Below are 27,034 nucleotides of genomic sequence, written 5' to 3' on the forward strand. Positions count from 1 at the left end.
TGGATGTAAAAAAGGGAGGGGTATGTATGTGGCTCTGTGCTTAGGACATTAGAAATTATATTTGTCTCAGGAGGGGTGGGATTGAAGCCAGAGTAAGAAGAGAGATACTGCAATTCCTATGGTACTTACTGCTGTGAGATCAGTTGTTTCTAGGAGTTTTCAGTGACCAGAGCTAGGAAATGTTCATTGTCTTAGAAAGCAAAAAACAAATCCTGAGTTCATGCTGATATTTCAAATTCAGAATAGCTGTAGTCTCTAAGTACCATGTTCCACTAAAAGGAGAAAAAAGATATTTTTACTTTATTTGACTTTATATTTCTATCTTTTTTCTCTTAGCCCAAAAATCTTAATTCCAAATGACAGTAACATAATTATATCTGTGTTATACACACACACACACACACACACACACACACACACACACACACACACACACACACACACACACACACACACACACACACACACACGCAACATTAAAATTACTAAAAACAACAGGCCCACTCATTGCAGTTTAAGATTTCTTTGTGAGTCCCCCCCCCCTCAGGATGTATAGTCAGAATACCACATTTGAAAGTAACTTAAAGCAGTTTTCCATTTGGTTTTACCACCAACTGGATAATCAGTTAGGTTTATTGCTTTCATGTATTTTTATTTAGTTTTGTTTATTGCATGTAAAGAAAGCATTTATATAGCTCTGGAGTTAAAACTGTTAAATTAGTGTACATTTGAAGAGGTCTGGTTACTCCATGCCATCCCTTCCACCTCTCTCCATTACCTAAAAATGTACATAAACATTTTTATTAGTTTTAGTTTATTTTTCCATTGCTTTTTGAAAATATAAGCAGATATGTACAGTATATGTATTCATATATCTCCTCCCAACCTGCCACTTCTTAGGTACTTTTTTGCACTTGACTTTTCTTCATTTAACAGTAGTAATATCCTAAAGTTTGCTCCATAGTAGGGTATATACCTTTTTGTTGCTGCACAGTAAATACTCTGTTGAATAGATATACCAGAGCTAATTCAACTGGTCTCCTATTGATGGACATCATGGTTCTACTCTTTTGCTATTACAAATAGTGCTGCAATAAATAGCTTTATGCAAATGTCATTTCTTATTTTGCTCATATTTTGTAGGATAGGATCTTAGAATGAGATTGCTGAGTCGGGGAATAAAATTACATTATATTTTGAGGGCAAAATATAATGTAATATTGCCAGTTATTGCCATATTCCTCTCTGTAGGGTCTGTGCCATTTTCTGTTCCCAGCTTTCTAAGAGAGCGCCTGTTTCCCCATAGCCTCATCAAAATATGTTATCAAGCTTTGGATTGTTGACAGTTAGGTAAGAAGTGGTATCTAAGATAGTGTCATTGTAAATATCTTTTCTCTCATTGTGAGTGAGGTTGAGCCAGGTTTAAGGGATATTGTATTTAGTCTTCTGTGAACCATGGAGGTGTATGTTTTGAAGCAATTCCCTGGATGATTCTGATGTGTACTCACTTAAGAACCGCTTACATAATGCCTAATGTTTCTTCTTTTGCTCGATATGAGAGGCTTAGAGCCACATTTGTGGTTTTCAGTGTTATTTGTGTAGGACGTGTGGCCACTGTATCTGATGTGTAACTTTCTTCCTGGTCTTGACCTTTGTGTGCATTCTTAGTTGAAATAACAAAAACCTGATCTGACCGATTTGAACCAAAAAGAAATTTATTGAACAGCTAGCAGGTAGCTCACGGAATCACCAGAAGTCTAGAGAACCAATTGGAAAATAGATGTGGACCAGAGAAGTGCAAGTAGCCAAGGTAGTGCCGCTATTTTATTTATCATTTTGAGTATTAATTGCTGTTCTCCTTTGAAATACGGTGATGCTCTTGGGAAACTGAACTTGGACCTATGCTAGATGGTACCAGAGTTTAGTGCCTTGCTTTTCTCCCTTCTTCTCTTCTCCTTGTCTTTACCTTTTTTTCATTTTGTTGATCTAATTTTTTTAAATACAAAGCACCTTAAAATCCACAATCTTACTGAATTAACAATACCTTTTGTAATAAATATTTACTGTTTTACCAGTTAAGACTGAGAATCAGAGTAAGTGCCTTCTGTTAGTAATAGGAAAGCAACCAAGATTTTTGGACTCCCAAGTTGTTGCTCCTTTTATTAGAGAACAGTGACCTCTGTATTTTCTTTCTTGCTTGCTTTCTTGCTTTCTTTTACTTTCCTTCCTTCCTTCCTTCCTTCCTTTCTCTCTTTCTGTCTTTGTATTGATATTTCTTTTACTTTTAAAATAGTCAGTACCATGACTAAGGCCTTTCTGCTATTGCAGTCTGGCAGGTTATGGTCTGTAAACTGAGATACACTATTAGCTGAATTATTTTTATCCCTATTTCTGTTCATAACCCATACCTGATTGGCAATAATAAGAATATGAACATTGATCATGCAAAGCAGGAAAACTGTAACAGAAAAAAAATCAAAGAGAAAGCTACCTACCGTAATACGGTGTTACACTGGAGTGAAGCATACACATAAACATGATAGCACACAGAAGAGTACCATCTACAGTAGTTGAGATTTCAGGCTTTCTGCAGGAAAGGGTCAGAAACAAAGTGCAAGACATAAAAACAGACTTGAGATTGAAAAACTAATGGGCTGGTATATTCACATTTTTTAGCTATTGTGTCCTCTAGTACCTTACTATCATTTTTTTAAATTAAATTGTGATCCTGTGTATCATCATATTTTGAGTCTTGTGAATTATGAATTTAACTTTATTCTTTTCAAATGCTCCAACATTTATGGAATAATCTGTCTTTTCCCATTGATGTGAAATGCCACCATTGTGATACACAAACATCTTATTCTGTTCTCTTCACTTATGTCCTTACGTCATAGACTATTTTAATACTTTCATTTTATAGTACTTTATTTCCATTGTATAGTACTTTAAAAAATATATTAGGAAAAATCTCTCATTACTTGGTATTTTAAAATATATCTTCACTATTCTTGAATTTTCTTTATCTTTCATTTGAATTTTAGTCTCCTTCCCTTTTCCTCTGCTGGTGTGCCCTCCCAAAAACTCCCTCAAAACCAATGTTAGTGTTTTTATTTAGATCATTTAAAAATAATATGTTAAATTAGAGATAATTGAAATCTTTCAGTGTAAAACTTCCAAATCCAGGAATATATTATGTCATTCCCTTCAAGTCTTTTATGTCCATCAGTGAAGTTTTATAGTTATCTTCATGTAGATCCTGTACGTTTATTAAGTTTATTACTAGATTTTTTTGAGGGGAGGTGTTACTGTGAGTGGGATTCTTAAATTCTTTCTCTTTACATATACATATACACAAACAGGACTCTCTTTTTCTGATAGATTTTTGGTATTTATATAATCTTACAGTAGAGGACATTTTGTGTATAACACCAAAGACAACTTATTAAATGGGAAAATGAAGTTTATCCCATTTATTTCACTAGAGTTCTTATTTGAATTAATAAGGTTATCTTTTATTTACTTAAAATTGTAGGATTTTAGTTATATATACATTTTTTTGCCAGCATATTATACATTTTTGTGAAATTAAAAATTGTATCTTTTAAAAATCACTTTCCTTACCTTGCCAACACCTAGTATTATTGAAGACTTTGCCAATAAAAGGTATACAGTGGATATATTTCGAATGTATCTGCAATTAACTCAGAGGAGTTAATACTATATAGTAATTAATAATAATGGAGTAATAGTTACCATTGGTGAGTGCCAGGCATTCATTGATGATAACAGTACTTTGCGTGCCTTCACTCACTGATGCTAAGAATCAGATACTATTGTTCTCCTGTATTTCAAATGAGAAAATTAAGGGTCAGAAAGAGTTAAACTATGAACCCAGATATGTCAAACCCAGTTGTTTTTTTTTTAAGATTTTGTTTTTTTAGAGTAGTTTTAGATTCACAGCAAAATTGAGAGGAAGGTACAGAGGTTTCCCATATATGCCTGCCCCCACACATGTGCAGCCTCCCCCATTATTAACATCACTCACTAGAGTGGTGCCTTCATTACAGTTGATGAACCTGGTTTTTCATTTAGTAATATGCACTTAAGTTTTCTCTAGGTTTTTCCATGGCTTGATAGCTTACTTCTTTTTAGTGCTGCATGATATTCCATCGTCTGAGTGCACCACAGTTTGTATTCATTTCACCTGTTGAAAGGACATCTTGGTTACTTTCAAGTTTTGGCAGTTATAAATGAAACTGCTATAAATATCCATGTGCAGTTTTTTTGTGTAGACATTGACATTGTCTTTTGCAGAGCAGGAATTTTTACCATTAATGAAGTATATTTTATCAGTTATTTCTTTCATGGATTGTCCCTTTGGTGTTGTATTTTAAAAAGCATCAACATAACCAAGGTTGGCTAGGTTTCCTCATCTTCTCTGGGTTTTGTAGTTTTGTGTTTTACATTTAAGTCTGTGGTGCATTTTGAGTTAATTATTGTGAAGGATGTTAGGTTTGTGCTTACATTAGTTTTTTTTTGCATTTGGATGTCCAGTTGTTCCAGCCCCATTTGTTGAAAAGACACTCTGGTTTTAAGACCATGCAGTACTACTTTCCCCTTCTTTTAGTGTATTGAAAGACTTGCATGTTTTGAGGAAATGACTCTAATTTAGAGTGAAGAATCTTGGAGGATTTTTTTGGGAGAGAGATGTCTGTGCCTTCTATGTCACTCCAGTGGTGTTGAACTTAGAGCAGTTTGAAACAGAGAAGGATGGGAGTAAGTTTTGCCAAGACCTTGAGTATAGTACTTTAGGCATAACATTGAATACTCTGTTTTATGTTGCCAGTCCTTAAATACAGTATTTTCCTTTGAGTCTCTCTTGCTGTTCTTCAGATGTTAAATGAAGACTCTAGGGCACCTGGGTAGCTTAGTAAGTTAAGCATCTGATTCTTGATTTCAGCTCAGGTCATGATCTCAGGATTGTGAGATGGATCAAGCCCTGCGTCAGGCTCCATGGTGGGCCTGGAGCCTGCTTAAGATTTTTTTCTCTGTCCCGCTTCTACCTCCCCCACCCTCTCTCTCTTTCTAAAAAAAAGAAAAATTAATTGAAGACTCTATTTCAAATACTCTTCTGCTGCTGCAGCATTTATCACTTCATATTTCAGTGATTTATTCATGTGACTATTTATGTTACTATTCTTTCATAGTAGAAGCCTACATTAGCTTATGATGATATCTTTAACATGTGGTACAGGTATGGCATGGAGTGGGCAGGGCATTCCCCTTTCTCAGACCCACAGTATTCATAGGTAATAGACTGTAGAGGTGATCTTGATAAGTTGTTATTACTGCTTGGTAGTCAGTACTTTGCCCTGAAAATTTGTACTCCTCATTTGAATTAGTAGTTGCAAAAATTATTTAAAATTAATTGTTTAGCCTAAATTAAACAGGTCTTCCTCCAAATCAGTTAAATTTGATATAAAATTCACTTTGTGAAGGATTATGATTAACTTCCCAAATGACATTTTGAAATTAATGTTTTTATTTGAAAACACAAATACTTCCCCTTTTTTGGAAACCAACTTTCCTGGTAAAGCTTTTTTTTTTTTTAAATTAAAGTTTATATAATTCAATAGGCAAGTGTGAAACACTACCTGGCAGAGAGGTTTGTATGTATGTTGAATCTGAAAATACTTAGCTTTCTCTTGACGTTTGATGCAATTCAGTATTAAATTCAAATGGTTTGCAAGGATGTGGAGAAATTGGAACCCTTATTACCCTGCTGGTGGGAATGTAAAATGGTACCGCCACTTTGGAAAACAGTCTGGCATTATTCAACAGAGTTATCATATGACCCAACAGTTCCACTCCTAGGTGTATGCCAAGAGAAATGAAAACATAACATATGTCCACACAAAAACTTGTGCACAAATGTTGAGCAGTATTATGCACAATAGACAAAAAGTAGAAACAACCCAGATGTCTATCAACTGATGAATCAGTAAATAAAAAGTATATCCATACCAGTGGAAATATTATTTGTCAGTAAAAGGAATGAAGTACTGATACATGTTACAACATCAATGAACCTTGAAAGCATGCTGAGTGAAAGAAGCCAGTCACAAAAGACCATATGTTGTGTGAATCCATTTCTATGAAATGTCTAGAATAGGCAGATCTGTAGAGACAGAGAGTAATTGGTAGTTGCCTAGGGCTAAGGGGGGAGCAGCTAGGAGGAAATATGGTGACTGTGTGGGGTTTCTTTTTGGGGTGATGAATATGTTTTTAAGTTTCTTGTGGTGAGGGACACCTGGATGGCTCAGTCCTGGGATCAAGTCCCGCATTGGGCTCCTTGCTCAGTGGGGAGTCTGCTTCCCCCTCTGCCTGCCACTCCCCTGGTTGTGTGGTCTCTCTCTCGCCGACAAATAAATTAAAAATCTTTAAAAATAAATAAATACATAAATAAAGTTGCTTGTGGTGATGGTTGCACAACTGTGATATATTAAAACCATTGAACTGTACAGATTAAATGGGTGAATTGCATGGTATATGAATTATATTTCAGTAAAACTTAAAAATTCAAATGGTTCTCCAGCATTATCAATTGTTCTTTTGTATTGTTTCTTCATTTGCCAATGAAGAGAGTTTGAGTTGCCTAAGAAGCACAGTTCCATTTTTTTTTTTTAAGATTTTATTTATTTATTAGAGAGAGAGCAAGAGAGGGAGAAGCAAACTCCCCTCTGAGCAGGGAACCCGACTTGGGGCTCAGTCCCGGGACTCCAGGATCATGACCTGAGCCGAAGACAGATGCTCAGTCGACTGAGCCACCCAGGCTCCCCCACAGTTCCATTTTTATTGATTTATTACTCAAAGCACTACTTTCTGTATATATTCACTAGTGATTATCATGTTTCTGTTAGTTTCTAGTGCTAAACTAAAAAGAAAAAAGAACTGGTTTGGAACAGCAATATATACAGAAGTAGTTGTAGATGGAGAAATTAAGAAAACAGCAAAATCCAGTAGTTCTTCTAATCCAAAATGGGATGAACAGCTAACCGTGTAAGTACCTTATATAGAAAATGCAAAATTTCCAAAAGGGGGAGTATGCTTCTTAGAATGCTTTTGTGGTGGTTCTGTTGTTGTAGTTGTAGGATAATTTCAAAGTAAGTAGTGTTATTTTCCAATGTGAATAGACAGTTTTAAGTATGAAAAGGTTTTTGGTTAATTTTGTTTTCTTTAGAGAGGAAGCATAGTAATTCTTGCTTTTTGCTTTATTAACTGAATTATTCCATACAGCTGTATTTTCTGTTATTGTCTTGTAAAAATAAATAAGACAGAAAATCACTGTTAATTTTGTCCTTTCTGAAACATAAATTTGTGTATAGTAAAATTATTATAAATAACACCAACAGTTCTCTTAAATATTTAGGAGTTTGTTCAAATAGAACTAGTGTTATTGTGAAATCTCAACAAGACTCTATCTGTTGCTGGTGTTTTGGTTTGGTAATTACAAGAGTTCTTATCTAGTTAGTAAAGTCCTATGTACTTGAAGGGAAGTAATTGTTTTTATTTATAATTCAGATAATTTACTGTTCCCATACAATATTTTTTCTCAAAACTGAATTCATGGCTTTTTAAAAATTATTGAAGTAAATGTATACTCCTGTATTTTTGTTATAATTTTACCCTTACAGAAATGTGACCCCACAGACTACATTGGAATTTCGAGTTTGGAGTCATTATACTTTAAAAGCCGATGCTTTATTAGGAAGAGCAACAATAGATCTGAAACAAGCTCTGTTAATACACAATAGAAAATGTAAGTTGTTCTAATCTTTGTTTCCTTAAAAATTTATTGTAGATACTTTTCAAAGTATCCTGACGTCCAAAAGCAAAAATAGTTTTGTATTTACAAAAGAGAACTTTAGTTATTGCCTGTGATTGCTTTTACGTTTGTGGTACTGTATGAAATAGGAAATACATACTCTGGCCTTTCGCCATCTAACAGATTTACAAAATGATCTCAGTCACCCATGAGTACCGTGTTATCAGTGATCATCAGTGATCATCAGTGATTTATTATTTGCTTATTATATACTTTAAAACTTGAAAAAATGATAATCTGAGCCTACTCTAACTTGGTTGATAATTTGTACAAAATAAATTCTGACTCTTAAATTTTCTTATTATATAACTAGTTCATTAAGAAAATACAGAGAATATACAAAATTACAGAGGAAAATAATTTGTAATTCTGCTATCCCAGGATAACGATTCCTAATAACTTGGTCTCTTGTCTCTTTCCTGTTCATAGATAAAAACATATTTTTTTCTTTGTATCTACTGGCTTATCCCCTTCTTTTTTTCATTTAACAATTTAATATGAATATGTTTCCATGATACTACATTTTTCTAGCCTGGGTAAGATGGTTTAAGCTTCAGTTATTTGTAAATCTCCTATCATTGTATGCAAAAATCAGGGGTATACCTATTTTTATAATTCTGGGGTGAGAGTTCATTGTTTTTAGCAAATTTTCAAAATATTATGTGATCCAGAGATTAAGAGCCAGAGTTCTAGTTTATGATTCAACTAATCTCATATTATTTGACATTTAGGCAGTTTCACTCAAGCCAGTGCCTGTGTTCATCTTATTTCCTTAGAAATTTTCTCATTCCTAAAAGATATGCTGAGTTACAGGTTAAAATGCTAATGTTTTAAATAGTAAGTTGATTTTCAAAATTTTTTTTGTTTTTAACAAAAGTCCACTTAACAACTTAAAAATCTGTTTTTGATGTTTTTTTGGACATAAGGAGTTATGGGTCAAGAAATTGTGAAAGCCATACTAATTTTTATGTACACAGATTTTTAAAAAATACATTCTTTTGAAGCAGTGAAAGTTTAATTCTCTGCTATGCCATGGCTTTTGTTCATGCAATTCATCTTGGTTATAGATATGAGGCCTTATAAGTGTATAATACCTTTCCTGGTCTGATGGTGGCTATATTTCTACTTCTTTCTTGGCTATATAGCATTATTGGTGTAAATACATAATACCTCAGTAACTTCTGTTATTTCAGAATTAAATCTTTGGTTTAGCCAGTTTATATGCTATTTCTGCACTGGATTAAGCATTTGCATGAGATCTCTTTTTTTTGTAGAAGTATAGCTGACACAAAATATTACATTAATTTTAGGTGTACATATAGTGATTTAACAAGTCTGTACATCATGCTGTACTCACCACAAGTGTGTTACCATCTATCACCATGCAATGCCATTATAATACCGCTGACTATTATTCCCCATGCTGTACCTTTTTGCCCTGCCTTATTCATTCCATAACTGGGAGCCTGTGCCTCCTGTTCTCATTCACTCATTTTGCCCATCCCCATCCCTTCCCCTCTGGCAACTATCAGTTTGTTCTCTGTATTTATGGGTCTGTTTCTCCTTTTTTTATTTGTTTTATGTAAGTGAAATCATATGATGTTTCTTTCTTTGACATGTTTCACTTAGCATACTAACCTGTAGGTCTATCCTTGTTGTCACAGATGGCAAGATCTCATTCTTTTTTATAGCTGAGTAATATTCTGTTGTTTATATACCACATTTTCTTTATCCATTCGTTTGTTGATGGACACAGGTTGTTTCCATATCTTGGCTGTTGCAAATAATACTTCAGTAAACATAAGGGTGCATGTATCTTTTTGAGTTAATGTTTTTGTTTTCTTTGGTTAAATACCCAGTAGTAGTATTACTGGATCATATGGTAATTCTATTTTTAATTTTTTGATGAACCCTCCATACTGTTTTCCACAGCGGCTGCATCAGTTTACGTTCCCACAGCAGTACACAAGAGTTCCTCTTTCTCCACATCCTTGCAACACTTGTTATTTCTTGTTGTTTTTGAAGCTATTTGACAGGCTGAGGTGATATCTCATTGTGGTTTTGCTTTGTATTTTCCTGATGACTAGTGATATTGAGCATCTTTACATATGTCTGTTGGCTATCTGTACATTTTCTTTGGAAAAATGCCTATTTAGGTCCTCTGCCCATTTTAAATCAGATTATTTGGGATTTTTAGGTGTTAAGTTGTGTAAGTTAATGTGTATTGGATATTAATCCCTCATTGGATATATCATTTGCAAATATCTTCTCCCATTTGGTAGATTGTTTTGTTGACTATTTCTTTGCTATGCAAAAGGTTTTTATTTTGGTGGTAATCCCAGTAGTTTACTTCTGCTTTTGTTTCCTTTGCCTAGAAAAATATTGCTAAGGCCATTGTCAAAGCAATTATTGCCTATGTTTTCTTCTGGGAGTTTTATGGTCTCAGGTATCACATTTAGGTCTTTAATTCATTTTGAGTTTATTTTTGTGTGTGGTATAAGAAAGTAGTTTAGTTTCATTCTTATGCATGGAGTAGTCCAGTTTTTGCAGCACCATTTATTGAAGAGACTGTCTTTTCCCCTATACATTCTTGCCTCCTTGGTCATAGATTAATTAATTGACCATATAAGAATGGGTTTATTTCTGTGCTCTCTATTCTGTTCCATTGATCTGTGTGTCTGTTTTTGTGCCAGAGCCATACTGTTTTGCTTATAGATTTGTAGTATATCTTGAAGTCTGTGATTATGGTACCTCTGCTTTGTTCTTCTTTTTCAAGATTGCTTTGGCTGTTTGGGGTCTTTTGTGGTTCCATACAAATTTTAGGGATATTTGTTTTAGTTCTGTGAAAATACTATTGATATTTGAATAGGGATTGCATTAAATCTCTAGATTGCTTTGGGTAGTAGGGATATTTTAACAATATTAATTCTTCCAATCCATGAGCATGGTATATCTTTCCGTTTGTGTCATTTTCAATTCTTTCATCAGTGTTTTATAGTTTTCACAGTATCAGTCTTTTTACCTCCTTGGTTGAATTTATTCCTAGATATTTTATTATTTTGGTGCAATTGTAAATGGAATTGTTTTCCTAATGTCTCTTTCTGCTACTTCATTATTAGTGTATAGAAGTGCAACAGATTTCTCTATAATAGTTTTATATCCTACAACTGTACTGCATTCATTTACTAGTTCTGATAGTTTTTTGGTGGAGTCTTTAGGGTTTTCTGTGTGTAGTATCATGTCACCTGCACATAGTGACAATTTAGCTTCTTTCTTACCATTTTGGATACCTTTTCTTTTCTTTTTTTTCCTTGTCTGATTGCTGTAGCAAGGATTTTAAATACTATATTGAATAAAAGTGGCAAGAGTGGACATCCTTGTCTTGTTCCTGATCTTATTGGAAAAGCTCTCAGTTTTTCACCATTGAGTATGATGTCAGGTGGATTTTTCATATTTGGCCTTTATTATATTGAGGTACGTTCCCTTTAAACCCATTTTGTTTAGTTTTTATTAATGTATGTTGAATTTTGTCATACGCTTTTTCTACATCTATTGAGATGATCATATGATTTTTATGTTTCATTTTGTTAATGTGGTGTATCACATTGATTGATTTGTGAATATTGAACCATCCCTACATACCTGGAATAAATTCCTACATACCTGGAATAAATCACCACTTGATAGTGGTGAATGATCCTTTTAATGTTTTTTTGAATGCAGTTTGCTAATATTTTGTTGAGGATTTTTGCATCTGTGTTCATCAGGGATATTGGCCTGTTGTTTTCTTTTTTCATAGTGTCTTTGGTTTTGGTGTGAGGGTAATTCTAGCCTTGTGGAATGAATTTGTAAGTTTTCCCTCCTCTTCTGTTTTTTGGCATAGTTTCAGGAGAATAGGTATTAACTCTTCTTTAAATGTTTGGTAGAGTTCACCTATGAATCCATCTGGTTCTTGACTTTGCTTATTGGGAGTTTTTTGATTACCAGTTCAATTTCGGTACTAGTAATGGCTTTGTTCTGATTTTGTTTCCTGGTTTACTTTTGGAAGATTGTGTTTCTAGGAATTTAACCATTTCTTCTAGGTTGTCTAATTTGTTGGCATATAATTTTTTTAGTAGTCTCTTATAATCCTATGTATTTTTGTGGTGTTGGTTGTTACTTGTCTTCCATTTGTGATTTTACTCTTTTTTCCCCGATGAGGCTGGCAATTTTGTTTTATCTTTTCAAAGAACCAGCACTTGGTTTTATTGATCTTTTCTGTTTTTGTTTTGTTTTGTTCTTTTAGTCTCTATTTTAATGTATTTCTGCTCTAATTTAATTATTTTCTTTCTTCTGCTAACTTTGTGGTTTGTTACTCTTTTTCTAGTTCCTTTAAATGTAAAGATAGATGGTTTATTTGAGATTTTTCTTGCTTCTTGAGGGACCTGTATTGCTATAAATTTCCCTTCTAGAACTGCTTTTGCTGTATCCCAGAACTTGTACTGACTGTTCTGTTTTCATTTTCATTTGTCTCCGTGTATTTTTTGATTTCCTCTTTGATTTCTTCCTTGAGCCATTGGTTGGTTGTATAATAGCATGTTGCTTAGCCTCCACGGTTTTTTTGTTTTGTTTCAGGTTTGTTTGTTTTTGTAATTGATTTCTACTTTTGTACTATTGTTAAAAAGATGCATGATGTGGTTTCAGTCTTATTAAATTTATTGAGGCTTGTTTTGTGGCCTAACATGATCTATCCTGGAGAATGTTCCATATATACTTGAAAAGAATGTATATTCTGTTACTTTTGAATAGAATATTCTGTATATATCTGTTCAGTCCATTAGAATTGATGGACTGATGTGTCCTTTGAATACTGTTTTACTGGTTTTCTGCCTGGATGATCGACCCATTGATGTAAATGGAGTATTAAAGTTCCCTACTATAATTGTATTACTGTCAGTTTTCCCCTTATGTTTATTAATATTTGCTTTATGTATTTGGCTGTTCCAGTTTTGGGTGCATAGGTATTTATAGTAGTTATATCCTTTTGTTGGATTATTCCCTTTTTCATTATGTAATGTCCTTCTTTGCCTCTTTCACAGACTTTGTTTTAAAGTCTGTTTTGTCTGATATAAGCACTGCTACCTTGGCTTTTTCTTTCACTTCCATTTGCATGGAATATTTTTTTTCATCCTTTCACTTTCAGTCTACACGTCTTTAGGTCTGAAGTAAGTCTCTTCAGCAGCATATATATGGGTCTTGTTTTTAATCCATTCTGTCACCCTGTTTCTTTTGATTGGAATACTTAGGCCATTTACATTTAAAGCAGTTATTGATAGGTATGTTTTTATTGCCATTTTGTTAATTGTTTTCTGATTGTTTTTATAGTTTTTCTCTGTTCCTTTCTTTTGTAGCTCTCTTTCTTTGTGATTGATGACTTTCTTTAGGTTATGCTTGGCTTTCTTCCTCTCAATTTTTTGTGTAGCTATTAGTTTTTGGGTTTGTGGTTACTGTGAAGTTCATATATAAGATCTTAAGTATATAGCAGTCTGTATATTAAATTGATGGTCACTTATGTTCAGACACATTCTAAAAGAACTTCTTTTTTAATCCTCGCCTCCATATTTTATGTATATATTGTCATAATTTACTTACTTGTAATTATGGTCTTGTCTTTTCCATTTAAAGAAGTCCCTTTAACATTTCTTATTAGGCCAGTTCAGTGGTGATAAACTCTTTAACTTTTGTTTATCTGGGAAACCCTTCTATTCTGATTAATAACCTTGCCACGTACAGTATTCTTGTTTGTAGGGTTTTTTTTCTTTCAGCACTTTGAATATATCATGCCACTCTCTTCTGGTCTGCAAAATGTCTTCTGAAAAATCATCCGATAGCCTTGTGGCTTTTCTTGCATACATTGCTAGTTGGTTCTCTCTGCTTTTAAATTTTTTTCTTTATCTTTGATCTTTGATATGTTAATTATTATGTTGTGGTGTGGACCCTCTTGGGTCATCTTCTTTGGAACTCTCTGTGCTTTCTGAACCTTGATGTCTATTTCCTTCCTCAGGTTAGGGAAGTTTTCAGCTATTATTTCTCAAATGAGTTTTCTGTCACTTTCTCCCCTTCTCCTGGGACTTCTGTAATGTAAATGCTTGTTTGCTTGATGTTGTCCAAGAGATCCCATAACTTATCCTCATTTTCAAACAATTCTTTTCTTTTTGCTGTTTAGCATGGGTGCTATTACCCTTCCTTCCATATCACTGATTCATTCTTCTGCATTATCTAATCTGTTTATTCTCTCTAGTGTATTTTTGTTTTTTGTATTCTTCAACCCAGATTGATATTTTCTGTGTCTTTGTTGAAGTTTTCAGTAAGTTCATCCACTTTTCTCTCCAATCCAGTGAACATCTTTATGACCATTATTTTGAACTCGTTATAGGGTAGATTGGTTGTCTCCATTTCATTTAGTTTTTTTCTGACGTTTATTCTCATTCTTTTTTAGAGCATATTCCTTTGTCTCCTCATTTTACTAACCTTCTGTTTGTTTCTATGAATTAGGCAATATAGCTGCCTCTCCTAAACTTGAAGGAGTGGTCTTGTGTTTGGCTACGTATGGCACCTCTTTTTTCATACACATAATTATTTCTCCTAACTTACAACCCAGAGATAATTACTACTAACAGTTTGCTGAATTTTGTTTGTGTGTATTTAACAATTGGGACTTTATTCAGTTTTATATTCTGCTTAGCTCTCTTAATATTATGTGCATTTCCCTGTATCATTCAGTGGTATTCTTTGCAAGCTAATTTAGTAATTTCATATTTTATCATATACTGTAATTTATTTAACCATGCTTCTGTCATTGCTATCTAGATTGTTTCCAATTTTGTTATATTAGACTGCATTGAACCTTCATATAAAGATTATAATTATCCTCCCTACAAAGATTATGATATTTATCTGCCAAAATAATTTTGTAGGAAGGTCAGAATGTCAATATTCTTTGAAAGGAAACTTGTATAAATTGTATAAACTTGAAGTTATCTCTTATAATTTAATTGAGCAGAATATGCTCAGAGGAAAAATAAAATTTTGTAAACATGCATACATTTCTGAAGTTGACAGCTTCAGAAATGGTAGTAGTAGTATCCTATACACCCTAGGCAGTCCACCATTTATTTATTTATTTATTTATTTATTTATTTATTTATTTATTTATTTAATAATTGAAAGGTATATTAGTTTGCCAGGGCTGCCATACTCAAATACCAAAGACTGGATGTCTTAAATAACGGAAGTGTACTTTCTCACAATTCTGGCAGCTAGAAGGCTGAAATCAAGGTATCAACAGGGTTGGTTTCTTCTGAGGATGTCTCTCTTTGGCTTATAGATGGCCATCTTCTTATATCTTCACATTGTCTTCCCTCTGTGCATATGTCTGTATCAGAATTTCCTCCTCTTAAAGGACACCAGTCATTATTGGATGAGAGGCACCTCATTTTAATTTAATTACCTTTTTAAAGATGCTATTTCCAAATAGAGTCATCTTCTGAGGTACCAGGGGTTAGGACTTAAACATACGAATTTGTGGGGGCGGAACGTAACTCAGTCTATAACAGAAGTTAAGTAAATTATTTTTTAAAGTTAAAGCTTGTGAACATAGTGCTTTCAAGGTAAAAGAACCCTATGGGCATTAATCCCAATGACTCATTTTATTTATTAAGTAACTTTTAATGTAAGTGGCTTGCTCAAGAACAGAAGTTTTGACTAGAACACTGGTTTTTTCTGATCCTTAGCTTTTAATTTTCATTAGAATAATAGAAAGTTAATGTAGTTCTAGATAGCCTTGTAGGATTTAAAAATACACTCATAGGGGCACGTGGGTGGCTCAGTCGTTAAGTGTCTGCCTTCAGCTCAGGTCATGATCCCGGAGTCCTGGGATTGAACCCTGCATCGAGCTCCCTGCTCAGTGGGGAGCCTGCTTCTCCCTCTCCCACTCCCCCTGCTTGTGTTCCCTCTCTCGCTGTGTCTCTGTCAAATAAATTAAATAAATAAATAAATAAATAAATAAATAAAAATACACTCATAATTGATAAAATTCTTGGGTGTCTTTGGTTTAGCTTGTTGGCTTGGCACTTGGACATTGTCCCTCTTCAAATTTATGAGACTAATTTCTTCCTGTACTTAAGGCCCTGACATATTCTTCTCATAAATTCATGTTTTTCTGTCCCTTTTCCTGATATATTTGAGGTAAGAGTGGAGGCTTAATTCATTTCAATAGGTATATCTCCCAATTTTGATGATACTTTTTTGGCCTTCAGTATAATATGAGTTGTTATAGCCTTAAATAAAACCCACAACTAAACCAACCTAAAATCATCTTATATTTTCCCCAAAAATATCCAACAGCAGCTTACTAGGGAAATTCTTTCATTACTTCACATTTAAATCCCTGCAAGCCTTCTAGTCCTTAACCTTCATTTCTTTTTTCTTGTCATAACCTAGTTGGATAATGACCATAGCTTTTGCTCATGCAATCCTCTGATAGATATATTGTCTCAGAAGTTATGTAGGTTTAAGTCCTCATTTGCACTCCAACCTTTAGTTATGTTTTCAGATAATTTGAATGCCACTCTAAATTATGAAAGTTATCTAATTGGCTCTGCAGAGATATGTGGTATGTCATCAGCCTTGGATACTGATATCTGAGATCTCTCAATCCCACTGTTTCTTAACTGCAAAGGAAAAATCCCTCTATTATTAAAAATAAACAAAACCTGATAGTAGTTAAAATGGTAAGGACAGATTCTAATCAGTAATATACTTTTGCAGTAAGGAAGAGGGTCCAGCTTGAAATGAACTCAGTTTGTATTTGTATAGAGGTAACTGGGCATTTCGAAGGGAGAATGAGGAAGTAGAGAGGTGGGTGGGTGTGGGTGGAAGCTAAGTAGAGTCAGGGAAGTGAAAAATGACAACGGGTTTATTGGTATGAATGTGATTAGGCCAGTTTTTTCTGCTCGTTAGAATTCTGTTCTCCCAGTTGGACCGTGAGTCCTAGGCCCTATCCTTCCGGATGATTACATTTCTGAGGAGTGGCTGTCAGGTTCTGACAAAGACACTCCCAAGTTATAGGAGACAACATATACAGTTGACCCATGAACAGCACAGGTTTGGATGGTGCGGGTCCCCTTATATTTTTTTGAATTTTTTACACTACAATACCATAAATACATTTTCTCTTCTTTATGGTTTTCTTTTCTTTTTAAGATTTTATTTGTTTATTTGACAGAGAGATACAACAAGAGAGGGAACACAAGCAGGGGGAGTGGGAGAGGGAGAGCAGGCTTCCCGCTGAGCAGGGAGCCCAGTGTGGGTCTCAATCCCAGGACCCTGGGATCATGACCCAAGCTGAAGGCAGACACTTAACACCTGAGCCACCCAGGCGCCCTTCTTTATGGTTTTCTTAGTTACATTTTTCTTTTCTCTAGCTTAATTTATTGTAAGAATACAGTATATAATATGTATAGCATTTTATTTATTTATATTTAAAGATTTTATTTATTTGACAGAGCACAAGCAGAGGGAGAGAGAGGGAGAAGCAGGCTCCCTGCTGAGCCAGGATCCCAATGTGGGGCTCGATCCCAGGACCCTGGGATCATGACCCGGGCCAAAGGCAGCCACTTAACCGACTGAGCCACCCAGGCGTCCCTACATAGAGCATTTTAAATATGTGTTCACTGACTGTTTCTGTTATTAGTAAGGCTTCTGGTTATCTGTAGGCTATTAATAATTAAATTTGAGGGGAGTCAAAAGTTACAGGGGGATTTTCAACTGCACTGGGAGTCAGTGCCCCTGAACCCTGCATTGTTCAAGGGTCAACTGTACATCTCAAAGGGAGAGAGGAAGGATATTCACTATTTTAAGCCCTTTTTAGAAAATGCTCTAAGATAGGGTAGCAGTCAGGGTCCTCTCACAGGTGTAAACAGAACAAACATTAAATTTTTTTTAGCAGCCCTGAATCTTCTCAGGTAGACACTTTAAGTGGGGCTACGATCATTCTTGAGTTGTTAGAACTCTGTGTGTGTGTTCAAGTTTTTTAATGTGGAGGGGCAGGTAGTGGATGAGATCATTTGTGCTGAGCATTTGCAGTTTTTATAGGCCAAGGTTGAGGCCTAGTCAAGAAGATGGCTCAGAGGAGCCTGACTGGAGTTTAAGGAGAGAATCTTTATCACCATTCATGAAAAGTGAAAGAGTGTATAGCTAATACCCACATCAGAGTGTATATAGAACTTCATTTTGTATTTCAGTTTTGAGACTAACAGAGCTATTTTAAACACCTGAGAGGAGTCAGATGGCTGCCACTTAAACACTGGGGATTACACTGGGGTTTTTTTTTTTATGGTGTTAGTAGAACCAAGAACTTAGCTTTTGTTGAGGAAAGCATTTTGAAATCCATTAAGTTCACTTGAAATTGAATTAGGTCCCAAGTGATTTACAGTAATCAGATAATTTGAAAATTATCCCTTTACATCAAATGGTAGGGAAACACAGCAGAGAAATGTGTCATTTATGACAGAGAACAGAACATAAGTCAAATTTAATTTTATTTGAAAGTTTGCTTTAGTCTTACTTAGCTAATACTAATTTGTTTAGTTTGCTAAGTCTTAAGTTCTTTTTTTAAATTCACTTAGTATCAGCATAGACTAAAATATGTTAAAACCAAGCTTTTGAACAAATAGTATTCTCATACCCAGTGATATAAATGCATTTCTATTCTTCAGAAAGATTTTCAGGATTGAAATTACTAGGTCAGAGGGAATGAGCAGTTTGAAGCCTCCGGCTATGCATAGCTGTCTCATTGCCTTCCTGAAACATTACTCTAATTTGTACACACAAGGAAGCATATGAGGGCGCCCATTTGTAAATATTTGCCATACTAATAGATTTTAAAAATGAAGATTGTTTTTATCAAAGCATTTCTTTAATAATTAAAAAAGCCACATTTATTGATCATTCATATTTCATCATTTGTGACTGTCTTAATTCTTTGTACATTTTTTTATTGGTTCCTTGTTTTCTCACTGATTTATAAGAGCTCTTTTTTCTCCCAGTTATTCATTTGCCACTTTTTTATTAAGTTTTGGTTGATAGTTTAAGATTATTTTGTATTATTATATTTATATGTTATATTATTATATTTATATGTTTAAGTTTATCCAGCTTCCATTTTTTATGCTCAGAGAATGTTTTTCAGTCCCTATATTTCATTTATCTACTTCTTCTTACACATTCATTACTTTATTTTTAATTTCTTTTTTAAATTCTTATTAATTTTGTTACATGCTAGGAGATGGGCACTTTGTGGGTTAGTGCATGTTGACTCGTAGTGTGATAAAATGGAAAGACCTGGGATTTCGAACACCTGGTTATTCTTGGGACTGTTATAACTTGTAACCCAATACAAGTTTGTTTTGTTTCTAAAATTCTGTTATAATCATATATATCTGTATGTTGGCCAGCCTCAAAAACTGCCCCAAGCATTCCTACCTTCTGGTGTTTGCACCTTGTGTGGTCCCTCCCACATTGAATCAGAGATGGTCTGTGACAGAATACAATTGAGAAGTAATGGTATGGGACCTCCAAGACTTGGTCATAAAAGACATTTCAGCATTTGCCTTGGTCTCTTGGATTATGTGCTCAGAAGTTACCATTGTGAGGACTCAAGAAGCCCTGTAGAAACACCTAAGTGGGGAGGAGCTGAGGCCTCTTCTCAGCTCTCAGCACCAGCTTATTAGCTGTGTGTATGAGCCACTATTTAAGCAGATTTTCTAGCGCCTCTCAAATTTCTAGCCCACAGAAACTGAGCAGTAATAAATGATTATTGTTATTTTTAGTGACTAAACTTTAGGATAATTTGTTACTTAGCGGTAGATAATATAGTGTACAAGCAGTTTTTTAAAATGGCTTCAGAATATGACTGAGTTATCTAAATATGTGAAACACCTTAAAAACAAAATTTTTGAAGATTTTATTTTCTGTAGAGGAAGAAAGAGTGTATGTTTTTGACAGATTGGTGATAGAAGGATAAATCATCTAGTCATATACCTAACTTCACAGAGGCTCAGATTGTTCTGTTGCCCTATTAAAACTAAGAAAGAATGTCTAAGAGGAAAGAAAAATCAGATTATAAATTAAAAGTTGTAAAATTATAAGTTTCCTGAGGACAGTCCTATCTTAATAATTTATTTTAAACATTAAGCACCTACCTTCTGTCAGGTACTGAGGATACATCACTAAATTAAATGGACACTATTTCTGCTCTTTTGGAGACTTCAGTTTAGTTGGGGAGGTCAGGTCCCTTCCACCTCCCAAAAAATTCTGGGGATAAGTCTGTTAAATAAGTGGAGTAATGGTAGGGAGGTTTACTTTAGGGTGGTCAGTGTTTATTCTGCTTTCTCAGTATAGTATCTGGTATGCATTAGGCATTTATATACTGAATAGATGAATATGTCTGAGTTGGTTTGTTTATACTGTTAGAATAAAACTGTCATTCCCCCTGCCAGTGTACATACATGCACATGTAGATAGGAATTATTTATGTGATAGTCCTCCCAATTTTATATGACTCAGAAAGGTTATATCCCAATTTTCCATGTTCAGAATTGTGAAAGACTAGATGCTATAAACAACCTCCTGCTGCAGAGCAATTATGTCCCAGATAGAACACATTTTTGTGACAGTAACAATTTTTGCAAAGAGGCAAAGTGGTTTTCAAGGCCCCCTTCTTCCAAAAAAGTAAAAAATAAAGGCAAGGAAAATCTTACAAACTGGAGTTAGAATAGTGGATGATGCTGATAGCAGTTTTCAGGATACTGAGCTTTTGGCTAACCAGATGGGGGGCTGAGCTTGGACTCCTGTAGTCTAGACCCTTGGGGGTGCCCTCAAACCACTGACAGAATTAGAAAGACACCCTGACTGTACTAAACCCCAAAGATTACTCTTAGTCTAATATCAGAGAATGAACTCATCATCAAAGATTATAAATTATAAGAAGAAGCCATTGTAAGCAGGGGTTGGCACATGTTTCCTGTAAATGGCCACGATAGTAAATATTTAAGCTTTGCAGGTCATATAGTCTTGTCGTTCGTATTCAACTCTTCCATCGTAGTGGGAAAGCAGCCATAGAAGATACGTAAATGAATGAATATGACTGTGTTCAAATAAAACTATTCACAAAAACAGGTAAGTGGCCAGATTTGCCCTGCAACCACAGTTTGCTAGCCCCTGCAATAGAGTATGGAGTAGAAGAGATATTTTAAGAGTTAATGGCTGTGTTTGAATACTGATGAAAAATAAATTCTTAGGTCCATTATATCCCAAGCAAGATGATAAAGAGAAAGTCATGCTTTCATCAAGTGAAATGCATGACACCAAAGACCAACAAAACAGCTATAGAGAAAAAGATCATGTGAATGGATTTATAAATTAGAATTGCAGAATTAGCAGTAATAGAAGAAGATAGTGGGAAAAGTATCCTCAAAGAGTTGAGAGATTATCATCAATATAAAATAGTGTGCTCAACAGATCTTTTGAAAATGAGAATGCAGACATTTACAGATTAAAAAAAATGAGAGAAAATACCACCAAGAATCTTACATTAAAGGGATTTTGGAAAGGTTATTCTTTAAGAATCTACTCAAGCTAAATATTTTAGGAGCAAGAACTAAATCTCCACATTCCAGATACTTTAAATAGAGAGTGATGACAAAAATGAAATATAATGGTAGTCAGTGTAGTTTTCTTCAGATATAGATTATTAGAATCTAGGTAAAGCTGAAATTCATGCTTTTGTAGGTTTTTTTCATACTTTTGTATTTTGCCTAGTCTCTAATTGTTTTTGTGATGTGGAGTGGAAATGAGGTTTATGATGGTATTAAGTTTGGGGTGGGTAATCTAAAAGGTCTTCTTTTATTATATGGTTCTTAAATTTTTTGCAGAGAATTGCTGTCCAGTGATTATAGTGGTTCCAGATTTTTTTTCTTTTTTTTCTTTTTTTTTCTTTTTTTTTAAGATTTTATTTATTTATTTGACAGAGACACAGAGAGCGAACACAAGCAGGGGTAGTGGGAGAGGGAGAAGCAGGCTTTCCGCAGAGAAGGAAGCCCGATGTGGGGCTCAATCCCTGGACCCTGGGATCATGACCTGAGCCGAAGGCAGGCACTTAACGACTGAGCCACCAGGCGCCCCTTGTCTTTTCTTTATTTGGATAATTAGTATGCTTATGCTGGACATTTGATAAATGGAGGGGGCAAGGAGTTTTTCAACTTGGTGTGAAAGGGAGTGAGCCTGATGTTGTATAAAAGGGTCTACTGATAAAAGTGCAAATAATTCTTTCCACATGTAGCCATGAAATACTGAACTAGAATAATTCTTGATGTGTAGTTTTGATTTCTAACACATAATTTTGTATGTGGGAAAAGCTTTTAACTTGTTTTTTTTCTAGTGGAAAGAGTGAAAGAACAATTAAAACTTTCTTTGGAAAACAAGAATGGCATAGTGCAAACTGGTGAATTAACAGTTGTGCTTGATGGACTGGTGATTGAGCAAGAAAATCTAACAAACTGCAGCTCATCTCCAACCAGTAAGATAACTTTATGTGTTTTTAAAATTTGAAAGGGGAAAAAAACCCAGCATGAAGTGTATAAAAACCTGCTTTCTTTCTTTCTTGTTGTTCAGTAGAAATACAGCAAAATGGTGATGCCTTACATGAAAATGGAGACCCTTCAACAAGACCAACCTCCAGGTAGAATATTTTATTTTAGTATTTGTGGCAAGGTAATGTAACATTTTCCATATATAAAGCTTTACATTTTAACCTTAGTTTAGAGTTTGCCATAGAATTTAAAAGTTTCTGTCTAACCTTGTCATTTGTTTTAATTCTTATAAAAGTAGTTTTTAAAGAAATAACAACTTCATTGAGATATAATACCCATGCCAAAAGGTTTACCCTTTTAAAATAAATATTTCAGTAGATTTTGGTATAACCATCACCACTATGTAATTTCAGAAATTCTCATCACCCTCAAAGGAGACTCTACTCATGAGCTGTCTCTCCTCATTCCTCTCTCCTCCTAGCTCCTGGCAGCCACTAATTTATTTTCCATCCCAGTGGCTTTGACTATTCTGGCCATTTCTTAGGAATAGAATCATACAATATGTCACCCTCTATTACTAACTGTTTTTACTTAGCATAAGGTTCATCCATGTTGTAGCATGTATCAGTCTTCATTCTTTTTTTATTGGAAATGGCTTCTTAGAATCTGTATTTAGGCATATTTTTATCAGTAAACAGACTCAGATACAGTGGGAAAATGGGTATCTTTTTGCTGTCTGAATTGGGAACTTCCTGTAGTAGATCACTATAAGATACATGCTCCACAGATTATAGTCTTTCCCCGGAAATCACCCTGCCATCTCAGAAGCTCCCTTGCATTCACATTTGATGACAGTTAATAAAAGCTTTCTGGGGACGCCTGGGTGGCTCAGTCGGTTAAGCATCTACCTTCAGCTCAGGTCGTGATCCCAGGGTCCTGGGATCAAGTCCCGCATCCGGCTCCTTGCTCAGCAGGGAGCCCACTTCTCCCTCTGCCTGCCGTACCCCATGCTTGTGCTCTCTCTCTCTGTCAAATAAATAAAATCTTTAAAAAAAAAAACAAAAGAATACTTAAAAAAAAACATAGTGGAGTATGACAAAGTGTTGCTTCTATTAATACTAACATCATTATTCCTAAGTTGACATTAACTGATTCTTATAGATCACTTGAATAGATAAATATATCTTCTGAATATATATTTGGCTTAAATAAATATATTTACTTAGTGTCCGTATGAGAAAATTAAGAATTAAAAGGGTACAACAGTTAGGTAGATTAAAATAGAGTGTGTGTGTGTGTGTGTGTGTGTGTGTGTGTATCTGTAATCACATCTGTTTTTATAATTTTTGAAATACAATTTTAGATGGGTAAAGGAGCTTGAGTTACCACCAGTCTGAAACCTAATGTTGTTTACTGCATATAGTAAGACATTTTTTTTTAAAGATTTTATTTATTTATTTGAGAGAGAGTGAGAGAGAGAGCACGAGAGGAGGGATGGCCAGAGGGAGAAGCAGACTCCCCACTGAGCAGGGAGCCCGATGCGGGACTCGATCCTGGGACTCCAGGATCATGACCTGAGCCGAAAGCAGTTGCTTAACCAACTGAGCCACCCAGACACCCTAGTAAGACATTTTGAATGAAAGATTAGATCTACAGCACCGGAAGAACTTCAAATGAGTTATTTTACTTAGACTTCTGGATCACTGATTCTTGCTGAGTGGCTGGGGGGAGCTATGCAGATCAGAAGAATCACTTGGGAGCTTCCTTCAGACTTCACCTGTCCAAATTTCCTGAACACATCTCATTCCAGATATATAGGTGACAAAGGAAGGGAAAGTAGCATTCATTAATTTATTCATTTTTCATCAGATACTTATTACATGCCTGTTTGGTGCCAGACACTAGTCCAAGCACTAAGAATACTAGCCCTGTTCCTGTGAAATTGCATTCTGGTGGGATAAAGGTAGATAGTAAACAAGTGAAGAAATAAATTAACTAATTGGAGATAGTGATAAAAAGTATGAAGTCATTGAAATAGGACAAGGTGACAGGAATGGAAGGGAGCCTGTTTTTTAAAGAGAGATGTCGGGGGAATCACCTCTGAAGAAGTGCCATTTGAGCTACAGTTAAAGAGCCAAAAATGTACTATCCATGCAGAGTTCTGACAGGAGAGCATTATTCTAGGTAGAGGACATAGCAAGTGCAAAGACCTTGAGTTTATTTTCAGTTAATTTACGCTCTACAAATTCATCCAACTCTAGAATATAATATTTAACCTTTTTTTGATAATCCTGTAATCATTATAATATTACTGCCTGTATATAATAATTTATAATAAACATTTGAAGACTTTACAGCATGTTTCCATATTCAGTAAAATTGATATGTAGTATATCTGCTGCAAGGTGAGCAAGGAGGAACTTGGAGAGAAATAGATTTGAGATAGATGGGCAGGGCTCAGGGCCATGATCTGATTTTTATATTTTATTTATTTATTTTTTAAGATTTTATTTATTTGGGGCACCTGGGTGGCTCAGTTGTTAAGCGTCTGCTTTTGGCTCAGGTCATGATCCCAGGGTCCTGGGATCGAGCCCCACATCGGGCTTTCTGCTCAGCGGGAAGCCTGCTTCTCCCTCTCCCACTCCTCCTGCTTGTGTTCCCTCTCTCGCTGTTTCTCTCTCTGTCAAATAAATTAAAAAAAAAAAAGATTTTATTTATTTGACAGAGAGAGAGAGAGAGTGAGCAAGCGCAGGGAGAGGGAGAAGCAGGCTCCCCACAGAGCAGGGAGCCCAATGCGGGGCTCGATCCCAGGACCCCGGGACCATGACCTGAGCTAAAGGCAGACACTTAACCAACTGAGCCACCCAGCCACCCCTGATTTACATGTTTTAAAAAACATTAAGGCTGCTTTGTGGAGGGCACATATAGGGTGGCTTGTGTATTTGGAAAAACTGTTAACTTATGTGATATCGCCCAACTCCCTATCCACTGCCAATAAGATTTAAAATGTTTGGTGTTGTAGTTGTAGATTTATTTATTTGCAGTTCAGATATGTACTATAAATTCTTTTAACTCTGCAATATAATACTTAGCTTTTCTGATTATCATGTACTGATTACTTTAGTGCCAGTACATTGTAATTTGTAATCAATATTTGAAGACCTTTTCAGCTTATTTTCCAGTATTCAATAAAATTACAATAGGTTGGAATTGATTTTTTAAAGTTCCATAAGCTTTTTGAAAATACTTTTAGAACATTTTAAAATAAAGATTATTCTTAAATATTTAAAATGTATGACTTGATCATTACTTTGAGGGACTGAATTCATTTTGATTTAGTATATTTGTGTATCTGAGTGTACAGTTATCTGCCAGTGTGGATACCTGGAACTGAAAGTAATTTAAACTTTAATGTCATAAAAGCATGCTGTATCATTTGTTCATTACTCTTTCTCCCTATCACTTTGTTTGAATATTAAGAATCTGGTAAATCTTTCTTATGACAATTCTGATGGAAAGGTACTTAATTTTACTTATTAAAGAAAGCATTTTTTTTTTTTTAAGGTTGGCTGTTGAAGGTACAAATGGAATAGATAATCATGCACCCACAAGCACTCTAGTTCAAAACTCATGCTCTTCATATGTAGTTAATGGAGACAACACACCTTCATCTCCGTCTCAGGTTGCTGCCAGACCCAAAAATACACCAGCTCCAAAACCACTCACATCTGAGCCTGCCAATGACACTGGTAAGCATGGTGATTTATGACTCATTGTTTAAATGAAAACTAAATTAAACTTTATGTACCAATGGCTACACTTCTTACTGTACAATCTTTCTTAATCTTTAGTTCTGTGATAGGAATCTAAAGATCACAATACCTGGAATATTTTCTAATAATTAGAATTTTTCTAGATTATTTAGGAGGGTATTCCAAATATATTTTCAGTTTAAAAGTAACAGTACATTTCACTAAGCATGTACTTATATGGTAGATTCTTAGGCTTTATGCTACAAATATTTCTGGAAGTAATTAGGTAAAGGGCCAGTTATTTATTAAGTTCACTCCTGATTCATGAAAAGTATAAGAATGATGAATGCTCATTTCAGAAAGGCTTATATCACCACTCTCTTTCAATCTTGTCATCATCCTCCATTTAAACTATGGAATTTGGTAAGTTAGCTTTTCTTCCTAAAATATTTAGCTGTTTGAATAGATTGATGAAAGTATCTATTGACCACTGGTTAGTTGCATGGTTTAGTGTTTGAGTATATTCAGATGTTGATGAAGGGAGGAGGACTTACCGAGGCTCCCCCATTGCAGGATCTCTTATTTATACTCCACAGCTTGTCAGGTACTTTATAGGTCCTTCCCATTGGGAACAAATTCACTTCCCACATTGTTCTCTCATTTATCCTTGCCAGAAATTTCAGGGAGAAAATAAAATACATAAGCAACCAGAATTGAAAGCTCCATTGTAAGTAATTACCACAACATTCACAGTAACTGCTAGG

At 34.8% G+C, this 27,034-nt stretch overlaps 1 protein-coding gene and 1 long non-coding RNA gene across 5 annotated transcripts in view; one reads left to right on the forward strand and one right to left on the reverse strand.

The window, feature by feature from the left end:
* Nucleotides 1–27,034, forward strand: part of WWP1 (WW domain containing E3 ubiquitin protein ligase 1) — a 108,600-nt gene that overhangs the window by 31,536 nt on the left and 50,030 nt on the right. For 3 of the 4 annotated variants that reach the window (XM_027581555.2, XM_027581569.1, XM_027581561.1), the window contains 5 exons: nt 6,924–7,062; nt 7,698–7,822; nt 22,368–22,505; nt 22,601–22,667; nt 26,083–26,267. In XM_027581555.2, the coding sequence (XP_027437356.1) occupies nt 6,924–7,062; nt 7,698–7,822; nt 22,368–22,505; nt 22,601–22,667; nt 26,083–26,267 (654 nt within the window). The remainder of the gene's footprint in view (nt 1–6,923; nt 7,063–7,697; nt 7,823–22,367; nt 22,506–22,600; nt 22,668–26,082; nt 26,268–27,034) is intronic. The other variant, XM_027581578.2, reaches the window with a different exon arrangement.
* On the reverse strand, nt 139–26,937 carry LOC113915597. Its single transcript, XR_003517749.1, has 5 exons — nt 26,825–26,937; nt 4,146–4,207; nt 3,757–3,844; nt 2,496–2,587; nt 139–272 (listed from the first exon to the last, which is right to left on the reverse strand). It is a non-coding gene; the product is annotated as an uncharacterized LOC113915597 (long non-coding RNA).

The sequence above is a fragment of the Zalophus californianus genome, chromosome 4 (assembly GCF_009762305.2).
Source record: "Zalophus californianus isolate mZalCal1 chromosome 4, mZalCal1.pri.v2, whole genome shotgun sequence".
NCBI lineage: Eukaryota > Metazoa > Chordata > Mammalia > Carnivora > Otariidae > Zalophus > Zalophus californianus.